We start from the raw sequence: 25,909 nt of genomic DNA, 5'->3' as shown, positions 1-25,909 counted from the left end.
ACTTCAGTGGGTTCTGGCTGATCTTTAGCATGATCAACAAGCCACTTTCTCTATTTTTCCAATCTTCACTTTTCTTGTAGAATAATCAGGGCTTTCCTTATCATGAGAGGATCCTCTGACAGTAAACTTACATGTTCAGCTGCTTTGAGTGAAAAATCCATTCGCTTCCATTAAATTGGCCTAAAGCTCAAAGGCTAATATTGTAGAATCTCTGCCGTCAAGAGTCATTACAACTAGTGGTAAGGGAGAGAACGTCTCTTCCCTGAGAAATCTGCTCAGTTATCCAGAGTTTAACAATTTAATCTCAGCACAATGCTTGGTTGGTCACACTTCTGAAACAACCATATATTAAAGGGCAAATATTTAACCAGTTATAATAACCATTAGATTAGATTAGCATAGATTGGAAGTGAACAGGAGGCAAAAGGTTAGCCATTGATACATTCAGTCTCTGGATCAGAGGACAGATCCAGGATGTATTTTTATTTTACATTCTTGAGGAACTGATATCTAAGTGAGTGTGTGAAATTTGTTGGCTTGACTGAACTTAAGGGGACTGTTGGGCCTTTGCTGTGGTATGTGCTCTACTGAGGGCTATTCTCACTGCTAGATATTTGGTAGTTTTTTTTCATTATCCAGACTTTGCGGTTCTGACTGAGCAGATATGACCCGCGGGGAAAATCCGGAAAATTGGCTGCGGAGTTTACTCGCAGTCTGGCTCTCACACATGCACAACGCAGCGGGAGGTTCTCTGCACAGACGTGTTCACAACAGCATCAAATCCTCCACATTATTCAGGCGAGAGTTGGAGCAGCCGGGTGCAGCGGACAGAGGCAGGAAGTGATGTATTAACCACATCACGTACATCACGTGATGTTGTTCACAGCACCCCCTAACTGTTGTCGGCTGTTATTGCCACAAACTCTCTTGGCATCTTCGTCGATGTCTTCTACCTGTGTGTCAACACTTTTTTACCGGGAGACATTTGATTTCTTGTAGTCTGTTTTTGCATCTGTTGCTTGCTAGAAACCTAGCGGTGAATCCAGCGGGGCATCCTCTGCTGTGTTCACACATTGAATTCTCCTGGATATCTACAGACGTTATTCGGAGAGTTCAGGCGGATAAAGTCCGTAGAAACTGCTGAGCGTCTCACTTGGACATTTGTGTTTACATACTCTTCTGGAGAAAATACAGAGGACCTGGAGCACGTCTGACAGCAGCTTCAGTCACTCCTCTACCCGCATGAGGCTCCCACACCCAGACTGGCACACTTTACAGTTTATGCTAATGGTAGGGGAGAGAGAGAGAGAGAGTAGCACCACTGCAGGGGGGGGGGTGGGGGCACCGTTTGACTTAAGCAGCCCACAGAAAATGTACGGCACTGCTTCTTTTTTTTTAGCTGGCAGGAGATAAAGTAAACTGGTCCGACCGGTGTGCGGGACAAAAAACACCACCTTGCCGTGCTCCAGGAAACAACATTTTACAACATGGGGAACAGATTGAAAAGTGACGTGGGGTGGGCAATGAATAAACACAAACACGTTTGTACTTATATCTTAGTGAGGACACTCATTGGCAAAATGCACTCTCACTCTAACCTAATTCTAACCCTAAAACTAAGTGTTAACCCCCAAACAGCCCTTTGAAGAAGCGAGGACCGTTGAAGAAAAGTCCTCACTTTCCAAAAATGTCCTCACTCTGTAGGGTCTATGCTAAAAATGGTTCTCAGTAAGATACAAGTACAGGGGTACACAGACAGACACACACACACAGACCCACACAGGGCAGGTAGGCAGTGAGCTAAACGCACATTTCCACGCAGCGGACGGGGGGAGAGGTGCGGTGGTTACCTCGGAGGTGGAGGAGGGCTCCGGGAGAAGTCAGCTCGAGGTCCCCGCTGAAGAGCAGCGAGGTGAAGTCAGAGGGCATCGCACTCCTTCGCGCTGCGGGGGAACCGGGCACCAGCGGTCGCACCACAGCACACACACTGGCTGGCGATGAGCGGTGGGGTCCCTGCGCGTGTCGCCGTCACGGTACAAAGTTAACACAGCCTCCGGTCGCCTCACTTCTCTCTCGTGTCTCTTCTCTCTCTGTTTATTCCTGCTCGACTGCGGCCGCTGTCACTCAGAGCTTGAGCGGACCGGACCCCGCCCACCTGGCTCCTCCCACCGCGCATGTGCAAGCCAGCAGGAGACCCGTCCGCGAGCCACGCCCACACACGTGACGCAACACGCAGAAAGCGATGCAACGATGACGGGTCTGGATCGTATATGAGCACATGTGAAAAAACTGCTTTTCCAATGCTTCTTAAAGATATTTGATAGGTGTGCTTAGACATTTTATCTTTAATTATTCATTATTCACTTTTAATCTAGTTTACCGGCTAATTTGATAATTCCGTAATGTCTTATTTATACTTTTTTACTTTTTTGTCATCTGAAACATTTTTATTATAGTATTTGTGCTCTAATGCTGTGCTTCATTCTTCTATTTTTAATTGCAGTACATATTATGTTTAAATTGAAAACCAACTCCTTTGCTGATGTAATATGTCAACTTTCCCTTTTGCAGGACTGATAAAGGATTATTTTATTACGTGTCATAGATGTATATATGCAGTTTCGACTGTATATGAAATCCTTTTTTTTTTTTTTTTTTTTGGTTTACAGGTTTTTTACAGGCCAGTAACTATTTAAGATGGCTTCTCAGTATTAGAAATATCTGCCTGATGGTCGAGTACCGAAAGATCGCAGCATAATAAATCACTGATTGCAAGCTGGACAGTGTGGGGGAGTAATTATCGCTGCTTTTTAAAGGATTATTTTATCTATATTATAATACGATAATAAACTTTATTTATATAGCACTGTTCTTAACATTGTTACAAAGTGCTTTCAAGACACTGTGGGAACACTAGTCGGACTCTCTAACTAGTCATAATGTAAAAACAAATGTAGCATTGTTTTTCATAGCGCATCTACTCAGTATCCTTTTGCACATTACATGTATTTTTATCTGTACAACATATCCCAAAACATTCCGTTATTCCATATTTATGCCTCTTATTGTGATATTTTCTCACATTAACACATTCAAAATAAACTGGTTGAAGCATTTCTTTAATCACTTCTTTATCTGATCTTATGTCTTGAACTGAAGTTCCTCCTCATCAGTATTTATGAAACCCCATCAGATCATCAAACGTTTAAAGGAAAATATTTATCCCATGGTCTCCCATCTTCAAACAATTTTCTACTCACATGTATTTCATTTTGAACAGTACAAACACTGTTTTAAAAATACAAGTGTTGATTCTTGCAGAACTGGCTTCAGTATTATTATCTGTTTTTGGGGCGGCTGCTTAAACTAAATTGTCAGCAGTGTATTCATGTGTCCTAGAATCACCTCCCTGTTCGCCCGGTGTCAGCCGACTCATCCTTTGTTGTCATCTGACCTTTACATTTGGTTATCAATATCGCTTTGTGTTGTAAGAGTTTGTCCTTTCATATCACAAACCGACACAGAACACCTTCCGACAAGTTACACGGTGCGTTCATCACAAAAGGACAGGATGAACAACAAGGATCAATGATGATCGAAGGAAGACATAAGCCTCTATTTCAGTACAGCGGGGTTTAATGACATTGATTAGACCCCGGGTTGATTCTAACAATGTAGCGCACACCGACTTTATTCCTTCTCGGTGTACATCAGGAGCACGTGAGAGTACCACAGGCTGAAATGGTAAAAAAAACATTAAAGGGCACTTGAAGATAGACGTCAAGTGTGTGGTGATGTTTATGGTTCACCTCCCCTGACTGTATTACTTATTACTATGTATTTTGACTATATACATACAGTAAAATGATATCTTGTTGAATCTTAAAACATCCAGCAGTAGTATAGCACTATATAGCACTATATGCTCTCAGAATTGTTGTTTTGCTATTAGCTTTATTTCATTAAGCCACTTTACATTTGTGGTAAAGTGGACAGTTATTCACTCCTCACTGTTTTTCGTTGCAAAGTCGTTGCTATTACTGAGATGTTACGTATGTCTTAGATACTTCAACTTAAAATGTGCTTGTTTCATAAGAAGCAACTGTTATTACATACATCAAGGATCAAGGAGGTTATGTTTTCAACCCTGATGGATCCAGGATAATTTTTTTTACACTTTCTTCAAAACACATCAGACATTTTCCAACATTTTTCTCAGCGATTAATTTAAAGATATTTATAAAAAAAAGGCAACTTTAGAGGACTAGTATTTATGGGTCTGTGGAGTTTGGTGCAGATTCAGAACAAAATCTGAATCTAGTGAAATAAAATGTGGCTTCATAAGGGTTACTGGGTGCCATTCTAGTATTATCACTGAATTTGAATCTGAGTATTATTTGGCTACTTTTATATACTTACACATATTGATAAATCTAACTATTATCTGCTACTGGACATGGTGAGCACATTTAAACTGAATGCTGAAGGAAATCATGTTTGATGTATAAGGTTTTGGTTTTACAGCCAATGTTTTTTTAACAGATCAGACGCAAATATAACATTCAGGAATATTTATTTAGTGGAAGAAAAGTATTGCACAGGGTTTAGTCACAGAAGCACAACTATTTATTTAACAAATATACTGAAGCCTACATACAGTGGCTCACTGCAAAACATCCTTAGATCCTGCTTTCTCTATGCTCTCTCTTTAATAATAACGGATCTGCAGCCATAGAAAGAAATGCTAATAATTTACAAACTTGCAAACATTCAGGCGCAAAGCAACATGTTGGTTTTCATTAAAGATGCAATAAAGCTACAGCAAAAGCGATAACTGACATAAATCACATTTGGACGTCTGACTTTTGAGTAACATATCAGTCGTCATGAATTTTTCCAGGAGAATTAGTTGATGTCGCTGAGACAGATGGAACAAATGGCCTCTCGGTCGGGCTGTCGCCACCTTGTTTCTTACATTTCAGTCCGAATAAACTGCAGAGTTTCATGAGCATCAGGTCCACAATCTCTTCCTCCTCTGATGGCTGTGAAACAGAGAAATAAGATCCTGGTTAGACCCGGTATCAATATTCGGTGGTCTGGGATTCATGTGGCCACATGGAGTATTTTTTTTTTGTTTCCTCTCCCACAAACACACACACACACACACACACGCACACACACGCACGCACGCACACGCACACACACACACACACACACACACACACACACGCACACACGCACACGCACACTCAGACTCAGCATGGGTGAGCTACCTTGTGATGTATCCGCTCTTGACTGAATGCCACCAGGATGACAGAGATGAAGAGGTTCAACACCACAAAGGTCATGAACGCGATGCAGGAGCCGATGAGGAAAGCTCCGAGCACCGGGTTATAATTCAGAACCTGAAGGAGGAAACACATTATTAAAGAAAGCACAGCAGGCATAATCTGCTGTGATACAGTTCGAAAAGTGTCAGACTCACCTCTTCGTAATTAAAAATGCCGAGCTGCAGGCTGACCATGGTCTGCGCGGCGTCCAGCAGAGTCCGATAGGAGTACAACTTCCAGCCATACATCAGGTTAGACTGAGAAGAAGAAGATTTGTGTGTTAATCACCACTTATTCAATGACTTCTCCTACCGCATGTTGATGCAGTTGAGTGTGGGAAACTCCTCACAGCAATGGAGTAGGCCAGGAACATGATGGTCATGACCACCAGGAAGCCTGAAATATCCGTCCAGGCTCGCTGCAGTGTGGACGTGATCATGTGCAGCTTGGGGTTCAGTCTCAGCAGGTGCCACAGTTTGACGGTCGCCAACAGCACCAAGAAGGCAATCAGATACCCGAGCACCGCATCAGCCTTGGCCGTCTCATGGAAGCTGGCGTATCTGGAGACAGAGTCAGGTTGTATGGTAAAAGGGGCTGTATTTATAAAACACTTTTCTACTCTGAACCACCACTCAAAAGCTCTATGGTCACATTTAGTCAGTCACACACACTCATTCACTCATTCCTCCCCATTCATCAACCTATGGCAGGGCAGTTTAGGGATCAGTTTACGATCTCAAATTGTATCAATGACCATACTGATATAACTGACCTTTTTTATTATACGAACTATTGAGTCACTTTTTTATTATCATTGTTTTTAGCATTAATTGTTTGCTTTTGTACTTTGTATTTTATTTGTTCTGATGTTTGTAATCTGTTTTCTTGTGCGTGTGTGCTTGATAAAATATGTGTTTGTACTTGTATTATTGTGTTGGGGACCCCCTTGAAAATGAGATGATGCATCTCAAAGGGTTAATCCCAGTAAATAATTTCTCCTAGACAACCTGCTCCAACTCCTGAGATTTAGAAAAATATATACTGAGGAAGAATTTCCACCCCAATTGTGAAACTCTTGAACAGATAATGATGAAAGGAGCAATAAAACCAATATGAGCAGATTTGGAAAGGAATACAAAAATAATAGCTGAACTCATCTGACAGGACTTCTCCTAAGACTCTAATGCTCTAAAATGCCATATTAGCACTTATTTCTGGTACAGTTCTTTACCTGACTTCCTGAACTCTGTTTTATTGAACAGATTTAACACTTATTTCAAGCTCTCCTACTGTGCTGAAGCTCCGTTGTCCCACAGTTGCAAGGTATATTTGATTGGGCCTGTTTCTGTGAGGTACATGACATAGCTTCATACATTATAATATTAAACATGTATAATATCACATAATTATGTTAGTTATAATTTATTTGATTAACTACCAATTGTATGATTAATAGAGCTGGTTGCAAACAATGTACACGTACTGTAAATCTGACTAATATTCAGTATTAATATAGATAAATAAGAGAAATGCACCCACATTTTAACACCTGTGTTCAAATATGTATTTACATGTTTTCGTTATTGCTTACTGGTCTTTGTTGTTCTGGTAATAGTCCATGTCCCGTAAACCCAGTAAAGTCCTCTTGATGAAGACGGACAGTGCACTCCAGCTCAGAATGATGATGGCCAGCTCCAACAGGTTCCACTTACTCTTGAAATACGCCCATTTCTGCTGCTTCATCAGCTTCCCCTGTCAGGACATGAGAAGAGCCTGTGTCACAAGTTCAAGTGAGAACGTGTAAGCCACATTATTCTAGTGGTGGTGGTAAAATAAGGATAACGGATATACACCTGAACAAACATGTAATATATGATAAAGAGGAAGTAGATGGCTTCAGAGGCCATGACAAAAATGTGGAGGCCTCCAGTTGACTGGTAGAGACGCACAATCTGAAGCTCGCTGCGGAACTGGAGCGCTCCTGAAAGAAACACAACATTTCACACACATTAACACACTAATCACTGGGCAGCTCTCACACAGCGGCTGAACATGGACAACGCACCTGTGGCTGCGGACTCCAGCATGAGTGTGACAATGCAAAAGAGGTTGACGTTGGCGTTGTACACAGTGAACTCAACAAAGACGGCCTGGGTGTGCACATCGAACCAGGCGTTGTCATAAAGGTACTGAAGGGATCTGCACAGACAGATAAATGATATGATGTTAACATGACTCACAACTTACAGATCATGAATCAGCAGCATTACCGATCTAAATTAATCACAGCAAGACAATAAGTTAAAGCAAATAGTCACACATTTATAAATCTAAATACACAGGTTTAATATATAAAATGTGTATTAAGTTTGTTTGTATTTTTGTGCATTTAGTTTATCTCCTTATCAACTTAAGGGCTGCCACTAACAATTATTTATATTATAGATTAATGTGTGGATTGTTTTGGATGAATTGGTAAATTGATTTCATCTTTAAATTGTCAGAAAATAGATCCATTGCATTTTACTATAAAGTTATGTCTTTGAATTATCTAATCGATAAAATAAGTCAAATAATGAGTCTTTTCAGTCCTAAACATCTTTTTATCATCACCTGAGTTAACATCAGTGGATTCTTTATGTATTAAGATGCAGTGTTGTGCATGAACGAACGCAAAAGAACACGCTCATTGAACACGTTCACTTTTATGAGAACGATGAACTGAACGCAACTCAATGACAAATAATGAATTTGAACGGTGAACAAATTCATATTGTAGCGTCCTCGCGTATAGACGACAGGAAACTTCTCTCTTTATGTGTAACTTTATTAAAGTCCAGCGAACACGACACACTTCTTGTTCGTAACTCCGACACTCCTCTCATCCACCACTGTATTCTTCACTCCCCTTCCTCATTCACCCTTGATAGGCCAACTCATCAGCCAATGAGAGCCTGGCATCCCACAAAACTCTACAGCCATTGGCCTAGACTGTCACGTGCCCCACCCCTACCTGTTCACTGACCCTCGGGACATTTCAATACTCTCTCCTCAGGAGAGAAGCCTAAATCGAATGCTTTCATCATGTCGTTGCTCAGTGCCCGTAAAATGTCCGCGATTTAGCCTAACCGAAACCAACTAACTAGACTTCGCACTACGTTACCCATCACTCATGGCACACATATGCAGACCAAACAAGCAACGTATTCCAAGTGTTTTCTTCTCTGGCCAGTGTCTCGGCTCCGTACCACACAACTTGGTAGAAGGAAGCTTCATGGATCAGAGACTATACAGCTCTATTAAGCCGTATAGTGAATGAATCTGGAATCTTCTCTCAAAAAATATCCCCCCCCCCCCCCCCCCACTGGGTTATTCTCTAACAATAGGTTTCATCCAGTATCTAAAAGCCAAAAATATAAAAGTAACTTTTAAGTAAGGCTGTCATATAAATGTAGTAAAGTAGAAAATATTTTCTCTGAAGTGTTTATCAAAGCAGCATAAAATGACACCGACACACACACGATAATTTGTCCATCGTCTTAATGTGCTTAGTTCCAAACCAAAGCCATCAGCTGAAGTGATCTAGTCGGTAAAGCGTTCGGTCTCTAACAACGACAACCTGGGTTTGAATCCCACTCCTTCACATTTTTAAGCTGGCATTATGTTACACTTAAAATTGGCAGGACTTCTCCTATTAATTGCAAAATATCTTACACTATGTTAATTTAAAGTAATTAAATATAAAAACAGGGAAAATTTAATTTAATTAAAAAAAAAAAAAAAAGAAGCTGCGCGCGCAATTCCTGCGCAATGGGCTTCTGCGCAGAATGTGCGCAGTAGACTTCTGGTCGGTAACCAGCCGTCCGGACCGCTCCGTGAAGAAGGAGGAGGAGATGTTTCTTTACTTGGAATGCGGCCACTTTATTTCTCGGATCTACAGCAGGAGCAACACTCGCATCACCTCTAGGTGCTCCGTCACTTCTCCTTATAAACACACTTTTAGCGTATTTTCCCACAATACCCTGGTGCACTACGTCACACACTACAAACTTTCCTTAAAGGGGCAGGCCATACCTGCAACACAACAGCTCTCGGTCTCATATACAGATGGCAAGAGAAAGCAGAGACGCAGACTCAGCAACTACATCCGAGATCCGATGCACCTTATTATTATCTGAGGGATTTTTACACACTGTCTGATAAACATTCCGACAGTAAAGGCAAGGGGTAGTGATGGATAAGGTTTTCTTTAACAAGTTAAGTCTTTCACTCTCACTTTCCACCTTAAAACTATGAAATGAACTGAAATATGAACTAGTTCAGAATTTAAATGGTGAACTATGAACGTGAACTATTCATGTTTACTTGTATGAACTGAACTTTGAACTTGTTCATGAGAGTAGTGAACTTGCACAACACATGTTAAGATGTCTACCTGCTAGAATTTGTTAAATCCGGCCCCAGATCCACCACAAACCCTCCTCCTCTGTAGAGTACCACACTGCCCCAGATGGGGAAGGCCCTCAGTTTACGCTGGGACTGGTACGACCACGGGCTCTGAAGGGTCACTGAGGTGTTTTCTCCCTCAGAGCGGCTCCAGGCTGGACCGTAGGAGCCCATGTCCTCCAGCTCCCACGAGTACGGAGAGTGACACTCCCGCACAGACTGCTGCATGGAACGAGCGACCTGGCAGGAGTTGCTCTTCACCCTCACCTGACGAAGACGAGCGTTACCCACCAGCTTTGAGTTTCCGTCTGTGATGAATCCTTCAACAAAACAAGAATAATTAGTATTTTCTCTGTCCCAGTCAGTCCAAATCAATTTTGATAAGGGTCCTGAAAAATTCTGTGTATTCGGGAAACTGCAGCCCAAATTTCCAATGATATAATTTAGCTAATTATTTATTTACTAAATAAATTCTTTAATAACTAGACTAGTACACATTATCATCAAGATTATTCTCTGAGAAATTAAAGAAAATGCTAAATGTTAAAAATTTTAAATTTAAACAAAGTGAAGATAAAACATGAAATCCTGGATCCACAGCAAAAGTTTACAATCTTGCTTACAGACAAACAAACGGACAGGGGTGAAAACATAACCTCATTGGCAGAGGGCATAAATCATTTTGTCATAAGTGCAGATTTGCAAATACAAACAGGGATTTCTGCAATAAAACGGTGCAATAAATCAAACTTCACCACTGACCTGGGCGCTCTCCAAACAAGTTGCTCAGCAGAGTCGTGTTGGCCCAGTTGAACATGTCCTGAATGCTCATACTGTCTGAGACCCCATTACTGAAGCTCTGTCGAATGTGGCGGCTCAGGAAGTAAGCGTTGGGGTCCCTCTGACCGTACGCCACCAGAAGCAACATCCACATGAATCCCATGTAGGCTGCAACACAAACAAATAGCTCACATCAGCATCTCAAACTGCTGGATTGCTTCCTGTGTTGTTATGTATCAAAGTGGATTCTCCTACTAAGAATCTCCCCCATTAGTCCGAAGACTTTCCGCTCTTTAATCATGTTGTTCCTCATCCTCTCGATGTCAGTGGGAGGGGGCGGCTGATAGAAGCTGCATGTGCTGTCTCTCCTCGCCGCCCGCACGGCATAAGCATCGTCTGAGGGGGAGAGTTTCTGTTGAGGTCTATTAACTATTCTTCTCACACAAAATAATGCAACTGACATTTGCAATGAGAGTTAAAACATACCTGGATTTCTAAGAGTGTCATCTATCTGTGGTTCTCCGTACTCCTCCTGGTCCACTTTCTTAAGGACGAGAGCAAAGAAAGCGGCAAAACCAAGAACCTGTGAGAGAAGGAGAGTTTCAGACTTTAGCAGGAAACATCATAAATAAAAAAAAAATTATTAACACCACAGGAGGAAATTTCCAGCACTACAGTAGCTATCAAGTTCATTGAGTAGATAATTTTTTATTAAACAATCTGTGTATGTACGAGTTGGAAGATGACACGTTTAAATGCACACGTATCAATGTATTATAAATATATGTTGGAAGTGGAAAGGCTTACAAATAGCTATAAAACAATTGATATTTGTAAAAAGTTTCAATAATTCAATGGAATGGAATTTTTTATTTAGTTTTTTATTTAAATTGGTTTATCTTCTTAAGAATTTGCTACGTCTTGTATCAAACACTGGGTGACTTTGGTGTTGAAAGGAGCCCTGGAAACATCAGCCTAATAGAGTAAATTCAACACAAATGATGGAACTTGTTATCTGACCCTTACCTTCAGGGGTTGAGTAATAAAGAGGCTCTCAAAGAAGGAGACCAGCATTGAGATGAGCCAGCTGATCGAGCGATCTTTCCCGTACGTCAGCCCGTACATCATGGTGAAGTATCCAGACACACCGCTGGTTGCGATCACCAGTGTCCATCCGACAAAGACAAACCACCAGGGCAGCCCTCCTTTCTTGGCGGAGTCCCCGTTGCTGATGCTCTCTTCTGGACTGGGGCTGCGGTCGGGCTGGTCACCGTCCAGGCCGGATGCTGGGAGGCGGTTCTCCAGGAGACCCTTCATCCCTTGAACCTGCTGCATGGCTCGGTTGTAGCTGTCCGGGTTTGGAAAACGCGAAGGTCCCAGCAGCCCCAGCTCCTTCTCGACATGACGCAGCTGCCTGTAAAGGTATCGGCTGTTGTTGCTCTTCTTCTGAGCTTCATCTGAAGTCTTCTCAGGGCTCCCCCACACACTGTTTTCTGTTCAGCAGTTCAAAACAGCAATAGTCAGTTAGGATGTGAAACTGTTCATTTAAAAGTCGTAAAGTCTAAACACAGTAAAAAATCTGACCACATTTCTATTTTAATAATTCAGAGGAATTATATACTCATTTATTTTTCCTTTAAGAGGTTGTTGCATTATTTATTTGTGTGTGAAAATATGTCAATATAAAAATAATTGATCAACTAATCTAGACAAATGACATCATCACTTATCACACCCAAATCATTCAGTTGGTCTATGACGAGTCTGGAAATGACAGGAAAGTTTGCTTGAGAATTTTATAATTTAAAACAGTAAAAGGAAACATACAGTTTTTCCTATAATTTAATTACATTTTTCAACAGAGACTAGACAAAATAATAATAGGGAGTAATTTGTATATCTCCTTATCAACTTCAGATTAAACTTCTGTTGAGGGAAAATTTTGGGATATTAACAGACTTTTCTCAACATTACTAGTTTTGTTATTTTATTTGGTAATAATTCTGGTCCTCCAAATGTAGGAGCTAATAAAAATAGGTAGGAATCATGTCACATGATATCAGTAGCATTGTGAAGGTAACTCACCTAAACTGAGGATCATGGAGTGATCTCTTTTGGAGGCGTCAGAGTAGAAGTCTCCTGCCGCTCGGTTCTGCTGTCGGATGATGTCCTCCACCAGAGACAGCAGAGTGTTGATGTCTGCCTGCTGACGCAGCTCCTGATGAAGGGGCAGCGGACTCTTCATGGCCTTCGAGAGCGACTGAGCAATTTTCTTTATGTCCTGGTGTAGAAGAAACAAGATCTTCAGACATGGAGAACAGAGGAGGGACACGGGTCCTGTTCTGGATGCCTGTGGCCTCACCTTGATCACAGTGTCTGCTGTGATATCCTTCAGCTCCTTCTGTGGCGAAGACATCTGTGAGGGAGAAACTCGGCGGGTCTTCCCCTGTTTGGACGCGTCTGTTTTACTGGTTTTCTCACGAGGACGAGTGTTTCTGAAGATGCTCACAATAAGGAGATTGATGGGGAACATGATGATTGAACTTTGAATTCCGATCATAACCTGTTGCCAGGTGAACTCGATGTGGCCTGCAAAGTAAAGTCAAAATTTTGATTGGCTCTAAATTAAAGACAGGTTCCTTTAGTCACTCACCACTGTCTGAGAAACAGTAAATTCCAGTCAAAAGAAACATATAAATGTGTATATAACATTACCTACCCAGGTCCATGGTCTGCTCAGATGGGTCTGTCGGGATGCCCCAAAACATAATGCTGGTCAACATGGTGCACAGCAGGAGAGAAAAGCAGCAGGACACTCGCTGCACACGTGTGAAGGTGCTGCACGGAGGCCGACTGATCACAGAGAACCAGATGTGGCCATCGCGGAAATCTTTAGCCGTCTTCATGAAGAACAAGTTACTAGAGAGTGTGGAAGAGAAATGAGTATGTACTATATGTTATAACATTTCAGTGATGTGTCTTCACTGGGTCAGGTCTCACCTAAACTTCTTCAAATCCATTTCTGTCGCTACAGGGAAGACCATGTCGAGAGCGCAGTCTCCCACGTCCACAGCAAGCCACGAGTTACACAGGAAGTGCCACTTCTGACCACTCTCCAGATCCTGCACCATCACTTTGTTGACATACCTGCACATGACATCATTAACTATTTGATATCTGTGCAAAAAATAATGACAACTGACCGACTCCAGCTTAAATGAATTACCTCAGCTAAGTAGGTAATCATTTCATCTGCATTTGTTTGTTTGATACTAAGCAACATAACAAACTATTTGACAGTTCACCTGAATCTTGGTGGAAGGATGTGGTATGAGTCTGGGAAGAACCCATAAGATTTTGCTGCAGATCCAGATCAGGGTGCACATTCAGGACATTTGTGTTTCCACTTAGTTTAACAGGTATTTCTCAACATTTGTGTTGATTTGTCAGAGGATAATAATGAAGAAAAATCTTGATCTAGTGAATTTAAATGTGGTTTCTAAAGGGGACTGTTGGGCCTTGGGGTGTGAGGCCTGAAGAGAACCCCTTACATTAATGCGATGATACAGATCAAGGGGGGCGCCCAAGAATTTTGTTATTGTATTTTACAAACTAGAGGGGCAATTGGATGGTGGAAACCTCCACCAAGCTTCAGCCCCAAACTCACAATGTTAAATAGATGGGGGGGGGGGGGGGGGGGGAATCCTGGATCCGCCCCCTTTTTAGAAGGGAATTAATAAGTGGATTCTTCCTTGACCCATACATCACTCTCCCACCAAGTTTCAATCAAATTAATTGACCCGTTTTTTCGTAATCCTGCCAATAAACAGAGAAACAGCAATGAAAACATAAACTACAGAGATAATAAATCATTTAGATTTTATCTTTTATATTTCTAATGTCAGAACTAAACAATCATGCGTGTGATTGGCCGACGCAGCGCTCCATCGAGTGCCATCCAAGTTTGATCACATCAGAATCTCTAACTCGTACCACGCCGGCTGTTCTCCCGAGTTGTCGTGCCACAGTCTGATGCTCTGCAGATCTCCAAGAGAAAAGTGTGTGGTCAGCAGTATCATGTCCACGCCGCCCCTCTCGAACACAGGTTTCTCATTGTCCGTCAGGTGGTGGGGGTCACTCTCTCCCTCTGTACCCAACAGAGTTATTGTCACCTGAGACAGAAAAGGTCAGTCAAGACGAGGGGAGAGCGTTGTTGTCATAAATGCTGTGCAACATAAAAAACATCAGACGGATTTTGTTTATGTGACTCCCCCTCAGGTTTCAACAGACACCACTGACCTGAGAGGAGGTGGATGCACCATGCCGATGTCCGGTGCTGACACTCAGCATATAACGATACTCGGCCAGGGGGTCGTTGTCCTCGAGCACTGTTATCTTGACCTACATGTGAATGTGAAGACACAGCATGCAGAGATCAAAGTTTACATCGATTATTTACTGAGAAAATATAGTGTAGTTCATATTTCTTCTTTTAATGCGCAAATTGGACCCATCGAGTCTGAATCAGACCAAATGATCTGGCACATCATACCAACAGTATAATATGCGGAAATACTTCACTGAGAGTTACCTTGGCTGAGTCCTGGATGTCTTTCCTGCGGGCCCACACTACCACCAGGAGATAAGCAGCAAAGATGGCCCCCACGAAACACACCACCACGGGATTGTTGGTGAACGTGGCGAAAAGTTCGGCGGTGCGTGACACATCCACCAAGTTGGGCATGACGAAGAAAGAGCTGCCGAAGAAAGTCAAGTGGTTACAGAGGCACTGAGTGACCCACGGCGTGGTGAGCGGACCGACCTGTGGGGACAAGAAAAAAGAGAAGTCGCCAATCAAACTTCACAGCTCCCTTCTTAATGATGAACTGTTGCGTGCACTTGTGTTTTTTTTTTTTTATCACTCACCCTGCAGCCATCTTCACTCCAAGAGGAGTCTGTCTCATTCCAGTATTTGCACTGAGCAGCGATGGAAACAACTGTGACAGTGGTGTTGATGGATTTGATGCCTGGTTCTACAATGGGCTTCATCACAAGGTAGTGCACACCAACGCCTGCTGTTCTGTCACTGGGACTCAGCACCCAGGTATATTTCTCCTCTGTTTGAAAACAACAAATGATTGTGTATGAAAAACACGCACACATGCAGATAAATATGTGTTTAGCGTGTGATTATCAAGGAACGGATCCAGTGAGTACATTTTAAATAATACTTTATAAGTTAATTTTACCTTCTTTGGTATTCTCTAGAGGGATCTGAGTTTTAGCAACATAATTCTCCTCATTTGGATAATCTTTATATCCCAGGTATAACATGAAGGAAATGTCATCAGACGGCTCCATTTTCAGCACCAGTGTCACATCCGGCGAGGGGACATCGATTATTATCGTGCTGAAATTGGCGAGGTCAAGGATCGTGCTGTTCTCCTGCCCAACGTCAGGCCTTGGAAGGAGAATCTGAAGACCAAGATATAAGAAACACATTATTTTAAACAATCTGTCGATGTTATCCTGAAGAACAAAACGTATTTCTACAAAATAAAGATTACCTCGATCTCTTCAGGTAAGTTCTCGACAGGAATGACCGTGCCGTTGACCCTGGTGAGAGACACTGATCCTACAGTTCCTGTGATGTTTCCCTCCTTCCAAGAATAGGGATTCTTCTCAAAGCTCATCATCTGGAGAGAGGAAAACATACATTGGTGTATCAATAAGACAAAAAGCTGCATTAGCAAACCAAACCGAATCTGATGATACTATTTTCACTCTTTTTGAGATGCAATAATTTCTCCTGATATTGAATATAGTATTCTCAAAAGGAAATTGACCCAAGCGAGGGCAAACATTAAGGTTACAGAGGCAGATTGGTTACTGCTGCAAATAAAAACTTGAGACACATTGGTTCTCTGTTGCATATTTTAACTGGTCTAAGCACAATGACAATAATAATATGAATAATATGAATAGCCTTATTTGTATAGCATCTTTCAAATTGAAGTTACAAAGTGCTTTATAATAAAACAGATAATGTATGTAATGAAATCCAAAACATAAAATGTACCAAGATAAAAACTATTAATATAAAAATAAAAGCCTGGCAGCAGTGGTTTGTGTCATTTGTGATCTTTAGATGTTCAGCTATAATATAATCTTGTCCTGGACATATCCACGCAGAGCCACTTAGACACGACTTGAAAAGGACCAACCACAGAGTAGGACGATGAATCTCAGGCTCTGATTGGCCACTTGTAATTCACTGTAAACGTTTCTCTCCCTTACCCTGACATCCACCGGCTCATCTGAAGAAACGACGTCTTCCGGCAGTCGAGGGAATGAAAACCTGGACGAGCTGCTCTTCTGCACGTTTATATCTTGTTTCTGCATCGTTTCTGGAAGTACTCTGCAGAAAGAACACGTCAGAATCATGTCAGTGACTTCAGCAAATATCAGTTGAGTGTTCTGTACATGTTCATGTCATCTCTTCACCTGTTGACATAAACGCTGATCTGACCAGAGTCAATGATGGCAGGGTCTCCATCCATCTTTTTATTATTCAGCAAAGCACTTTGAACGTTGTTTATCCCAGTCAGGAGGAAGTCCGAGACTTTTTTCTGTAGAAAATTTTAGATCGGTTTTGTGAAGCTTGTGGAAAAATGAACAAAAATAACTGCCTGTGTTATTTTTCTTACATTCGTTGAAACATTCAAAATATTACTGGCTGCTTCAACTATTGGTGTAGCTGCTTTCACAACTCCTCCATCGTCCCTGTCGTCCTGAGTAATACTGATGGTGTTGAGGGAGGCGCTGAGGTCAACCAGCAACGAACCTGCTTCTTCCTGGAGAAGAAATACGGAAAAGATCAGAGTTGATCAATGTCCAACTTTCAAAAGAGCTGGGGAAAAAAGTATTCCACTGAAACCAACACATTTTATTTATGAAGTGACTTTTCATTAATTCTATTTATTCAAGATTTCAGGCTGAGAACAACATTTTAACATTTGTAAATACCCTTGTTGTTTCACTTATTGCAAAGTCACCTTCAAAATAATCAAAATAATTTTCTTTCCTTCTTTATTAAAGTTTAGACCTAAATTGATTCATAACAGTTTTATGAAGAAAAACTGATTTCTTATGTGATTGGTGAAAAGAAAGGAAATCAAAGAAGTTAATATTGTGTTATTTGATAGGGAAAGATTAACTTAAGACGTCTCTACTTCCTGCTCCTATTTTCCTTTTTTTTCACAATGTTTTTGGGATAACATTGAACAAAATGAATGAAATAAGCTCAAATTAAACTTCCACTTACATTCACTAAAAAATGTATTGTTTATCAAACAAAGGCTTTGAAAAAGCATTTAGATTTGGATGATGCAGTATAGTGAGTGTTAAAGATTGTCAACATGTCCTAAGCTGAAATATTAAGGCTAGGAGACAATTAACTCTTATTTTTTGTAATTTACTAATCAAATATTCATGCAGTGATGTGCAATCAATGATAATTACTATTACATATTGACTGTACAAACTGCTGCCTGCACAGCATCTTGTGACTTAATTGTTATATTTTATTATCCAAAAGATTTTTTTGAACATGACATAAAGCTTTGTACTTGAGCAGCGGGAGTGAGCTCATCCGAGCGCTGGGTGAGTCCAGCCACAGCTCGGGCCGTCACTTGCACCTCCTGCGTTGTGTTGGAGGGGGCGTCCACCAGCACTGTGGCCATTCTGGTCAGCATTGTCTCTCTGAGCTGTAAGAAAGAAAAGCACATGCTCTCCGCTCACTCACAACACGAACAGGAAGCCTCACACACGTCACAGCAGTGTATGAGCACGTTTCTGCATCTCAACCTCCACTGTTACCTTCGTCCTTGCATGCTTCTGATCTTGGCCGACATCCGTATTCAGCATGTCAGACACTGAGGTGAACATTTGTCCGAGTGCTTCTCCAGAGAGCAGGCCTTGCTCCTCTAACTGAGTCACAGTGTCCTGCACTGCAAACTGAAGAGCCTCCACCGAGGAGCTGGACTCACTTCTTCTTACCTTCAGTGAGACAAACAGAATCAATCTGAATTATTCCACTTCATAATGTTCCTGATTCTCTCTCTAACCTCTGTGATAACTGGCTGATGATGATGACAAACCTGAGCGGTGACAGTCGTGGTAACTTTCTCATCTCCATGCTTCACTGTCACCACAACAGACAAGCTGTAATTGTTGTTCTTGTCTCCGAGTGGCAGGAAGACAGATTTCACCTCATTTGCATTACTGCAGCGCAGATGTTTTCCTGAAAGACAAAAGAAACAATTTAATAAAACTGTTTTTTTTATTTATCTACATTCATGCTGCTTAATGGGCACAAATCAAGATTAACCCCAAACACTAAATGTAAGGTCCAAAACCCATTTTAGCCATAATAACTCACAGTCAATAGATTCTCTTTAGTTTCTTTTGGGAAAAATTAGGCTTTACTTCATTTACAATAAAAAAAAGGTAAGATCCCTGTATTAATAACCAAACAGTTTTCTTATTCTTGTATCATCATTTAACAATTAATATGAACCTGAGGAATAAATGATAAAATAAACTGTGCACAATGCTGATTATGACTAAACTTACCCGCAGCCCATTGAGGCTCATTCACTATACTTTTAACACTTAATTGTACATTTTTCACCTCCAACCATATGTATTCTCCTCTTCCTTCTGTCTCCTTGTCTTTGCTTTTTGTTTGTTTAACACTGACTCAAAAGATGCATCACAATCTCACCTGTGTCAGTCGTGAAGCAATAAAAACAGCCTTCAGAGCAGAAGGAGCTCGGTTTGCACGTGATGTCAAAAGCATCAAGAACCGTCCCTGACGTGGGAGAGATGCTACACGAGGGGGGGCTGGGGCCTGTTGGGGCATCGGTTGGGTTTGCAGCTGGTTCAGGCGGCTCAGGGTTTGGTACTGGAAGAGTGAACCTAGCAAATCCTGCCTCCTTCTTGCCTGGAAGAAAACAACAACCATAAGATTCTGTGTTTCTTAAGACCTGTAGCCCCGACTGTGGGAGGAAAACGCACCGTAAGCAATCACTATGATGTTTTGCAGTTTGTCCCTTGAAACTGTCAGATGTTGTTTGTGTACAGTATATTCAGTGCCGCCCTCTTGCTTCTCAATAGGGGGCCTCCATCCTGCTCGGTTGTAACATGGAGCAACGGCACCCTGTGAAAAGAACAATCAATTAACATTAGTTTGACACATTAATCTCTTATTTAAAAACATTTAAAAAAACTTGAAATTGCTGTTTCAGACCCACCTTCAGAGGTTTGGGGTCCTCAATGTACCAGTCTACGTCGGGACAAGTTGTGTCACAGCTCAGTTTCAGCTTCACATTGTCGTTCACGTTTATAGAAGCACAATTATCACAACTGCAAGAAGAAACATAATCTGTTTAAATAAATGCTGATTTAAAGTTGCAGAGTTTGTGGCTTCTAAAAAAGACAAACGTTTAAGCTTGACATTTTTCCTGTGAATTTCTTTTGCATGCTATTTGTGTGGAGCACTGCAAGAGTTTTGGAATAACTTTTCCTTAAAACTTGCAAACAGTCAACAGAATGATTATTTTTGAACATGTTAGATCATTTATTTTCTGACTGGTGACATGTTACCTGATTTTGACGTTTGTGAATTCTTTAGGAGCAACAGTGATGCATTTTGAAGCTGAACCAAGGTCAACCCATTTCCTGAAGAAGCTTCTTTGTTTCACCTTTAAAACGTATTTGTTAAATTCAAAGGGATTAGGAAGGCAATCTTTTTCGATGACGTGAAACTGATCCATTGTTTTGTTTCTGCATTTGCAGTTTCCTCCTGTTTGGGAAAGAAGCAGAGGCCGAGCTTTAAAAAAGCACTAAAGAGATTGTGAATCACAGAATTAGTGGGAACAGACAAAACGACAGAAACACAATGAGACCCAGGAGAACGTCAGCACGAAACAATAACCTCAGAAACTGCCCTCCAAGAGAATTATTACATATTTGACACAGTGAGTGTCTTTACATGTGCAGGAGTGTCTAAGCTTTAATCCAGAGGGAAAGGAAACAGAAAATCTGATGTGGGTAAAGCTGAAACGAAGGTCAAAACTGGAGAATGATGAGGCTGAACTGTACTGGTGCTTTAATCTTCTATTACTGGTGATTGGACGGAGAAACCAAATAGAAATTATTATTATTATTTTAGAAAAATAAAGCAGTGTCAGCACAGCCAGAAACTAAACACTATGAGCCTTGTGGTGTCTCTTGGTACTGAGTCATTATCTCCTGCTTTGCGTGAAACAAAGTAAAAGGTTAATTCGAAATGTTTTTTTGATAATTCCTAATATCCCTTAACAATAATTCAGTACATTTTAACAACCCATTAAACGATTAAATTAATGAGTTCAGTGTGTATGAAGGATTATTGACATTAGAATGCACAAGAGGCCCCACATTTGGGCTTTGGAGCAGACCACCAGACCTCAAAAGCTGACTACTTTTTCCCACTGGCTTGTTACTCTATATCCTCGTGGAAAAACCTGCACGAAAATGTTCTCACTGTCAAAAACTAAGCATTTCAATTAGCTCCTCTAATCGTCTCCATTATGTTAATCATGATTTAACTGATACAATTAGATTCAATTCAAATGTCTGTGGTTGTTGTACTTACTGCACCTCCATGCAAACGTAAGCCCTTTACTGGGTAATGATTCTGTTCCATTAACTGTCAGTGTGACAATGTTAGCGTAGTTGATCACAGAGGCAGGAGCAGCAGTTATTTTCAAGTTGGGAGAGTCGGCACCGCTCGTATCGTCGGTCTGTAGATTAAAAACTCAGTCAGCAACAAGCACATACACTCATATTGATCATTTTATCTAAAAAAACATATTTCATCTGTGCACAAATTATTATTGTTTGATACCAGTCAACATACCATGTTTCCAAGTTCATCTGGTGAAAAGTCGGAATAATTCTGACAAGCCTCGAGTATTTTCTCCAAGTCCACGTCCACATCAGAGACGGAAAAGGCGTTCACGGCTCGAACTTCAACTTTAAACAACCCTGTATGAAAAGAGTTTTAAGTATGTTTTATTGTCATAGCATAATTTTTTTTCATTTAATTACAAAACACTTAAAGCTTCAGGTACCCTCTAACGGACTGGAGAACATATAATCTTGTAAGCTGCCATTGAGCATGTCTCTGGTCTCAGACAAAGTTTCCCTGGCTCCGGTGAGGTTGAAGAAAAGCTGCACAGGGGCCCCTCGCTCCAATGAAACCCTGAAGATGACTTCTGAGGAGACTGGACACTCGCTGTCCTCTGACATCACTGAGGCCTGCAGGCCACTGACAGGCTCAAGCAGACACAGCTCCAGGTCAGTGGACACTGAGCGGGCTGTGACCCTATTGGAAGCAGTCAGAGTCAGGTTGTGGCAGCCGTGGCCAAGCGTCTCTGCCACACTTGAGTTCAGTGTAATGTTGTGGGGTTCAATCCCTCTGTCCACTGATGTGTTTGCCACCACATAGTCCTCACGTTGAATCGTGTAGGAAACATTTGAACCTGTTGACAGCGATCAGGGGAATCAAGTTATATATTTGTTTGTATGATAAACAGTTTATCAGAAGCATTTTGTCCTATTTTTATTTACTCACCTGCTTCAACCATCAACTGAACTTGAACGGGGCTGCCATACAGCGCATTGCATTTACCGCCATCTGCTGACTTGTTCCTGCTATAGCACCTGATCACTTTAAACTCTCCAACAGGCTCCTGGATGGTTATGGCTTTCTGAGCTGCAACGTGCCAGTCGCTGGTGGTGCACTCCACCTCAACCATGAAAACACCAGGGCGGGTGAATTTGTGAATGATGGAACTCTCCATCCTGTGAGAGAGGTCAGATAAAACTCAACTCACTATAAATAAAGCTCCACTATCAACATCTGTGGAATATCTACTGAATTTGATTGATGGGTTTACTCACTCCTCCGGGCTGTACGGATCAATAGTGTGGCCGTCTCCAGCGTTCACTGTGCACGTAAGGTTTCCCTGAAATGGATGGAGGAGCCACTTCACTGTGATGGTGACATTATCAAAGACAGCCGCCAGTTTGCTCATCAACAAGTGGAGTCCTGGGAGGAGATCACAGTGTTGGTTTATGATCATGGAAACGTGGCAGCAGATATTAATAAAAAGGAACAAAGGTGATCACTCTGCTATTTACACCACTGACATGGTTGTTTGAGTTGATCATCAACTAGTGAGACTACATGGTGGTAAGACAAGAAATACACAATTCAGAGTCACAAAAAGAGGAACACGAGATATTGTGCAAAAAGTCTGAGGGCAACAACAATAACAACCACAAGTTTAATTAATTTCCAAATAGAAGTGAGCTAAACATGTAAAGTAATTAAATATATTGGTATAAGAATAGAATAGAATAGAATAGAATAGGAATTAATTGTTCACCTCAATGGAAAACTGTCTTTGTTTTACCAATAAATAAGCAACAACATGAAGACAGATAATCGTAAAAAAATGAATAATGACACACAGTAATAAAAACAAACAACGATAGTAAACGATCTGTATTTATATGGCGCTCTTCTAGTCTGATGACCACTCAAAGCACTTTACTGTAGAGTTTTTTATTACACACACACATTCATACAGTTTATCTATGTGCAGCACTTGTGCAGAAAAAACGCATCAAGAGATTTGTGTATAAATTCTAAAATGTCCGACACCTCTGAGTCTTCTTACAAACAAAATTAGTGTTTTCAGAGACGCTCACCTGATAATCAAGAAGACAAAGATATTTAGAAGTCGGCCATGGTAAATACAGCTTATTTTTCCTAATCTTCTCCATATAATCTATACTGTATTATTATAGAGAGCAAAGGACTACGTATAGTGGAAGTAAAACAAAAAGTCGAGCGTCTGACCGTTTTTGCAGTGGTACTCTACAGAGAGGTAACTTCCCAGCGCAGGACATGGTTCACCAAAAGAGCTCAGATCCACTGGAGCCTGACAAGCCTGCAGTCTGTGGCAATTGGCTGGAATGAGACAGAAATCAAGTGGGTTCCAATAGGTTTATTAAAAAAACATGACACAGTTCAACCGTCATCCTATTGAATATATATATTATCTTCTTTCTTATGACCCGCTACTAAAAAGGGGCTGAAAGCTTTTCGTAAGAGGTGTATTAACAATAAGGAGAAACACCAACTGTTTGCTCACTGATTGTTTGAACTCCTCCAGTAAAACTCCACACTGACATGATTGTGAGTTTAACTTAAAGCCCATTATTCAGCTCCCAGGAGGGGACATGTCTAAGGTCTTTCCTGACAGAGTAATCCTATACTCTGCAGTCATGGGGCAATCAGCCTTTTTATGTTTGACACAAAGCACGTAACAAAAAGCGTAGTTGGCTGTTCTTTCAGTATGTTTATCTTGTCTTTTAACAAAGCCAAATATGTTCCTGTAGATTTTGAGTGTAAATACAAATATACCTTTGACAGTTAATACCCCATTATTCATGCGAGCTAACCCTGTCAATAAATCAAGAGTAACCAAATCTGTCAGACATATATTTTTCTACTTATTACTATCATAGCCAGAGCAGAACATATTACATGTACTATTAATGAAAAAATACATCAGATTTACAAAAATTTAGTATTGTAGAACACAGTCCCCTTTCAATTTAATCAAGCTGCACCAAATTTCACACACTCGTAGATATCAGTTGTATACCATGTATAAACCATTTTCTTAACAAGATCCATTCATTTCCCCCTAGAAAATCAATGAAAACATTTTAAATGGCCTATGTGGATCCACCCCCTGATCTGGAGCCTCAACAATATTTAATGAGTTCCTCTCTGACCCAAACCTCATCTCACCAGCAGGTTTCGTGGGAATCCGTCCAGTTGTTTTTGTAATCTCGCTTACAATAAAACATACAAACCAACCAACAGACAAACTGATAAAAGTACCTGTGACTGAATCCACCACATCGATCCAGCTGCACTCCTCCTGCGAAGACGTGGGAGACGCTGTCAGTTGGGATCGGCAGTAGTGAACCGTCTTCCGACCATAGAAGCTGTCGTCAATTTCTATAACTTGACCAGAACCACACTGCAGTGTCGCATTTCGACCATCACATGCAATAGATCTCCCGGAATCTGAGAATTAAAAAAAAAAAAAAAATGAATAAAAGAATAATACAAGGGGAGCAAACACATCATACGTTTAATTCTGTGTGTATATTTATATTTAGGGCTGTATACCAAACTGGCAGATGAAGTTGAATTCCTGGCTGCAGTTCGCTGTGGCTTCCCACTGGAAACCTGAATGACTCAGGACATATCCACAGGATGCTTGGGCAACTGGCACGGTCACCCAGTTACTGTAGCTGACATCTGAGCTGTCCAGCCACGCAAGGGAACCTGAGAAAAGTGGATTAAATTCCCTCAAATGACTGACAACAAATTTCGGTTTTATATCCTGCTATTCACGCATAAATGCTGCAGAGGATGTTCAGAGAAGGTCATCAGTTATTTGTTAAGATGTGATTAGGGATCGTAAAACAACAAAGCCTCAGACTGAGCTGCTGAGGGAAAGATAAGGACTCGTTCTCTGTGAAGGGCAATAAAGACACATTTGTAAATCAGGCCACTTGACAGCGAGCCTATTGACAGGTTCAAATGAATGGGGAAATATTTGTCATTACACCTGCTGGTGGAGGAAGATATCCAACGCCTTCCATTCATGTCAGTGAACAAACACACTTCACGTGCACACTGCAATAATGACAGCAGTTGATCTAATTTCTAACTTTTTAAAAGAGATTTAACGTTTATCACAAATTTGTTGTTCAAAAAAATCTATATAAACTCTCATTAAATCATTTCAACACTGCTTCCTCTGACAACGTGTCCTCTCACCCTCAGTGGCAGCAGCCTCCAGCGTGAGGTTCGGAGCAGCAGGTGCCAGCCCAAGCCACCAGTCCTTCTCTGGCTCCAGGTGTTTCTGCAGGAACTGCTGAGCTTCATCGTTCAGGATGAAGGCGAGGTGTCCGCCCCCCCGCTCACACCATCCCTGGGCACTCAGAAAGGGCTGCTGCAGACCCACAAACTCATAGCAGGAGCCGTCAAAGCCCTCCTGGTGTTCTGGACAGGATAGAGTCTCCGTGTCGGGCTCAGCAAAAGAACTCTGGCTGAGGGAGAGGATCAACAAAGTCAGTGTTGGGAAAGCAGTGCTGTCCATCTCTGCATCTGCACACTGCTCAGACTCTCATGGTAACACTTCTTTAAAGGGTAC

At 41.3% G+C, this 25,909-nt stretch overlaps 2 protein-coding genes across 3 annotated transcripts in view; both read right to left on the bottom strand.

Moving 5' to 3' along the window:
• The window catches only part of nfat5b (nuclear factor of activated T cells 5b), a 32,053-nt gene extending 29,961 nt beyond the window's left edge, over positions 1–2,092 (bottom strand). Inside the window, exon 1 of one of the 2 annotated variants that reach the window (XM_053427386.1) lies at positions 1,851–2,092. In XM_053427386.1, the coding sequence (XP_053283361.1) occupies positions 1,851–1,929 (79 nt within the window). In that variant the 5' untranslated portion in view covers positions 1,930–2,092. The remainder of the gene's footprint in view (positions 1–1,850) is intronic. The other variant, XM_053427406.1, reaches the window with a different exon arrangement.
• A 2,515-nt stretch (positions 2,093–4,607) lies between these two features.
• Positions 4,608–25,855, bottom strand: LOC128444549 (polycystic kidney disease protein 1-like 2). Its single transcript, XM_053427093.1, has 41 exons — positions 25,534–25,855; positions 24,877–25,035; positions 24,583–24,771; positions 23,530–23,640; positions 22,566–22,713; positions 22,237–22,466; positions 21,734–22,144; positions 21,520–21,647; positions 21,256–21,403; positions 20,223–20,421; positions 19,871–19,982; positions 19,635–19,776; positions 19,342–19,560; positions 18,716–18,858; positions 18,435–18,614; positions 18,185–18,322; positions 17,264–17,410; positions 17,061–17,185; positions 16,854–16,974; positions 16,124–16,252; positions 15,806–16,031; positions 15,483–15,673; positions 15,148–15,378; positions 14,856–14,957; positions 14,550–14,728; positions 13,557–13,703; positions 13,276–13,475; positions 12,919–13,145; positions 12,626–12,837; positions 11,583–12,051; positions 11,043–11,139; positions 10,812–10,952; positions 10,539–10,724; positions 9,766–10,096; positions 7,396–7,529; positions 7,184–7,311; positions 6,922–7,082; positions 5,680–5,890; positions 5,486–5,587; positions 5,274–5,405; positions 4,608–5,042 (listed from the first exon to the last, which is right to left on the bottom strand). The coding sequence occupies exons 1-41, from the start codon at positions 25,853–25,855 to the stop codon at positions 4,878–4,880; spliced, it is 7,473 nt and encodes a 2,490-aa protein (XP_053283068.1). The 3' UTR covers positions 4,608–4,877.
• Between the last annotated feature and the right edge of the window lie 54 nt (positions 25,856–25,909).

The sequence above is a fragment of the Pleuronectes platessa genome, chromosome 1 (genome assembly GCF_947347685.1).
Source record: "Pleuronectes platessa chromosome 1, fPlePla1.1, whole genome shotgun sequence".
Classification (NCBI taxonomy): domain Eukaryota; kingdom Metazoa; phylum Chordata; class Actinopteri; order Pleuronectiformes; family Pleuronectidae; genus Pleuronectes; species Pleuronectes platessa.
The sequence above is the reverse complement of the archived record's forward strand: the minus strand, read 5'-3'. Positions and strand labels throughout refer to the sequence as shown.

Excerpts from the sequence above, each read along its gene's own strand:
- LOC128444549 (XM_053427093.1), bottom strand. The coding sequence starts at position 25,855 with ATGGACAGCACTGCTTTCCCAACACTGACTTTGTTGATCCTCTCCCTC. Across the intron at positions 13,704-14,549 it reads TCGGGAGAACAGCCGGCGTG|GTATGTCAACAAAGTGATGG; the intron begins GTACGAGTTAGA and ends TGTCATGTGCAG. Across the intron at positions 7,312-7,395 it reads GCTGGAGTCCGCAGCCACAG|GAGCGCTCCAGTTCCGCAGC; the intron begins GTGCGTTGTCCA and ends TGTTTCTTTCAG.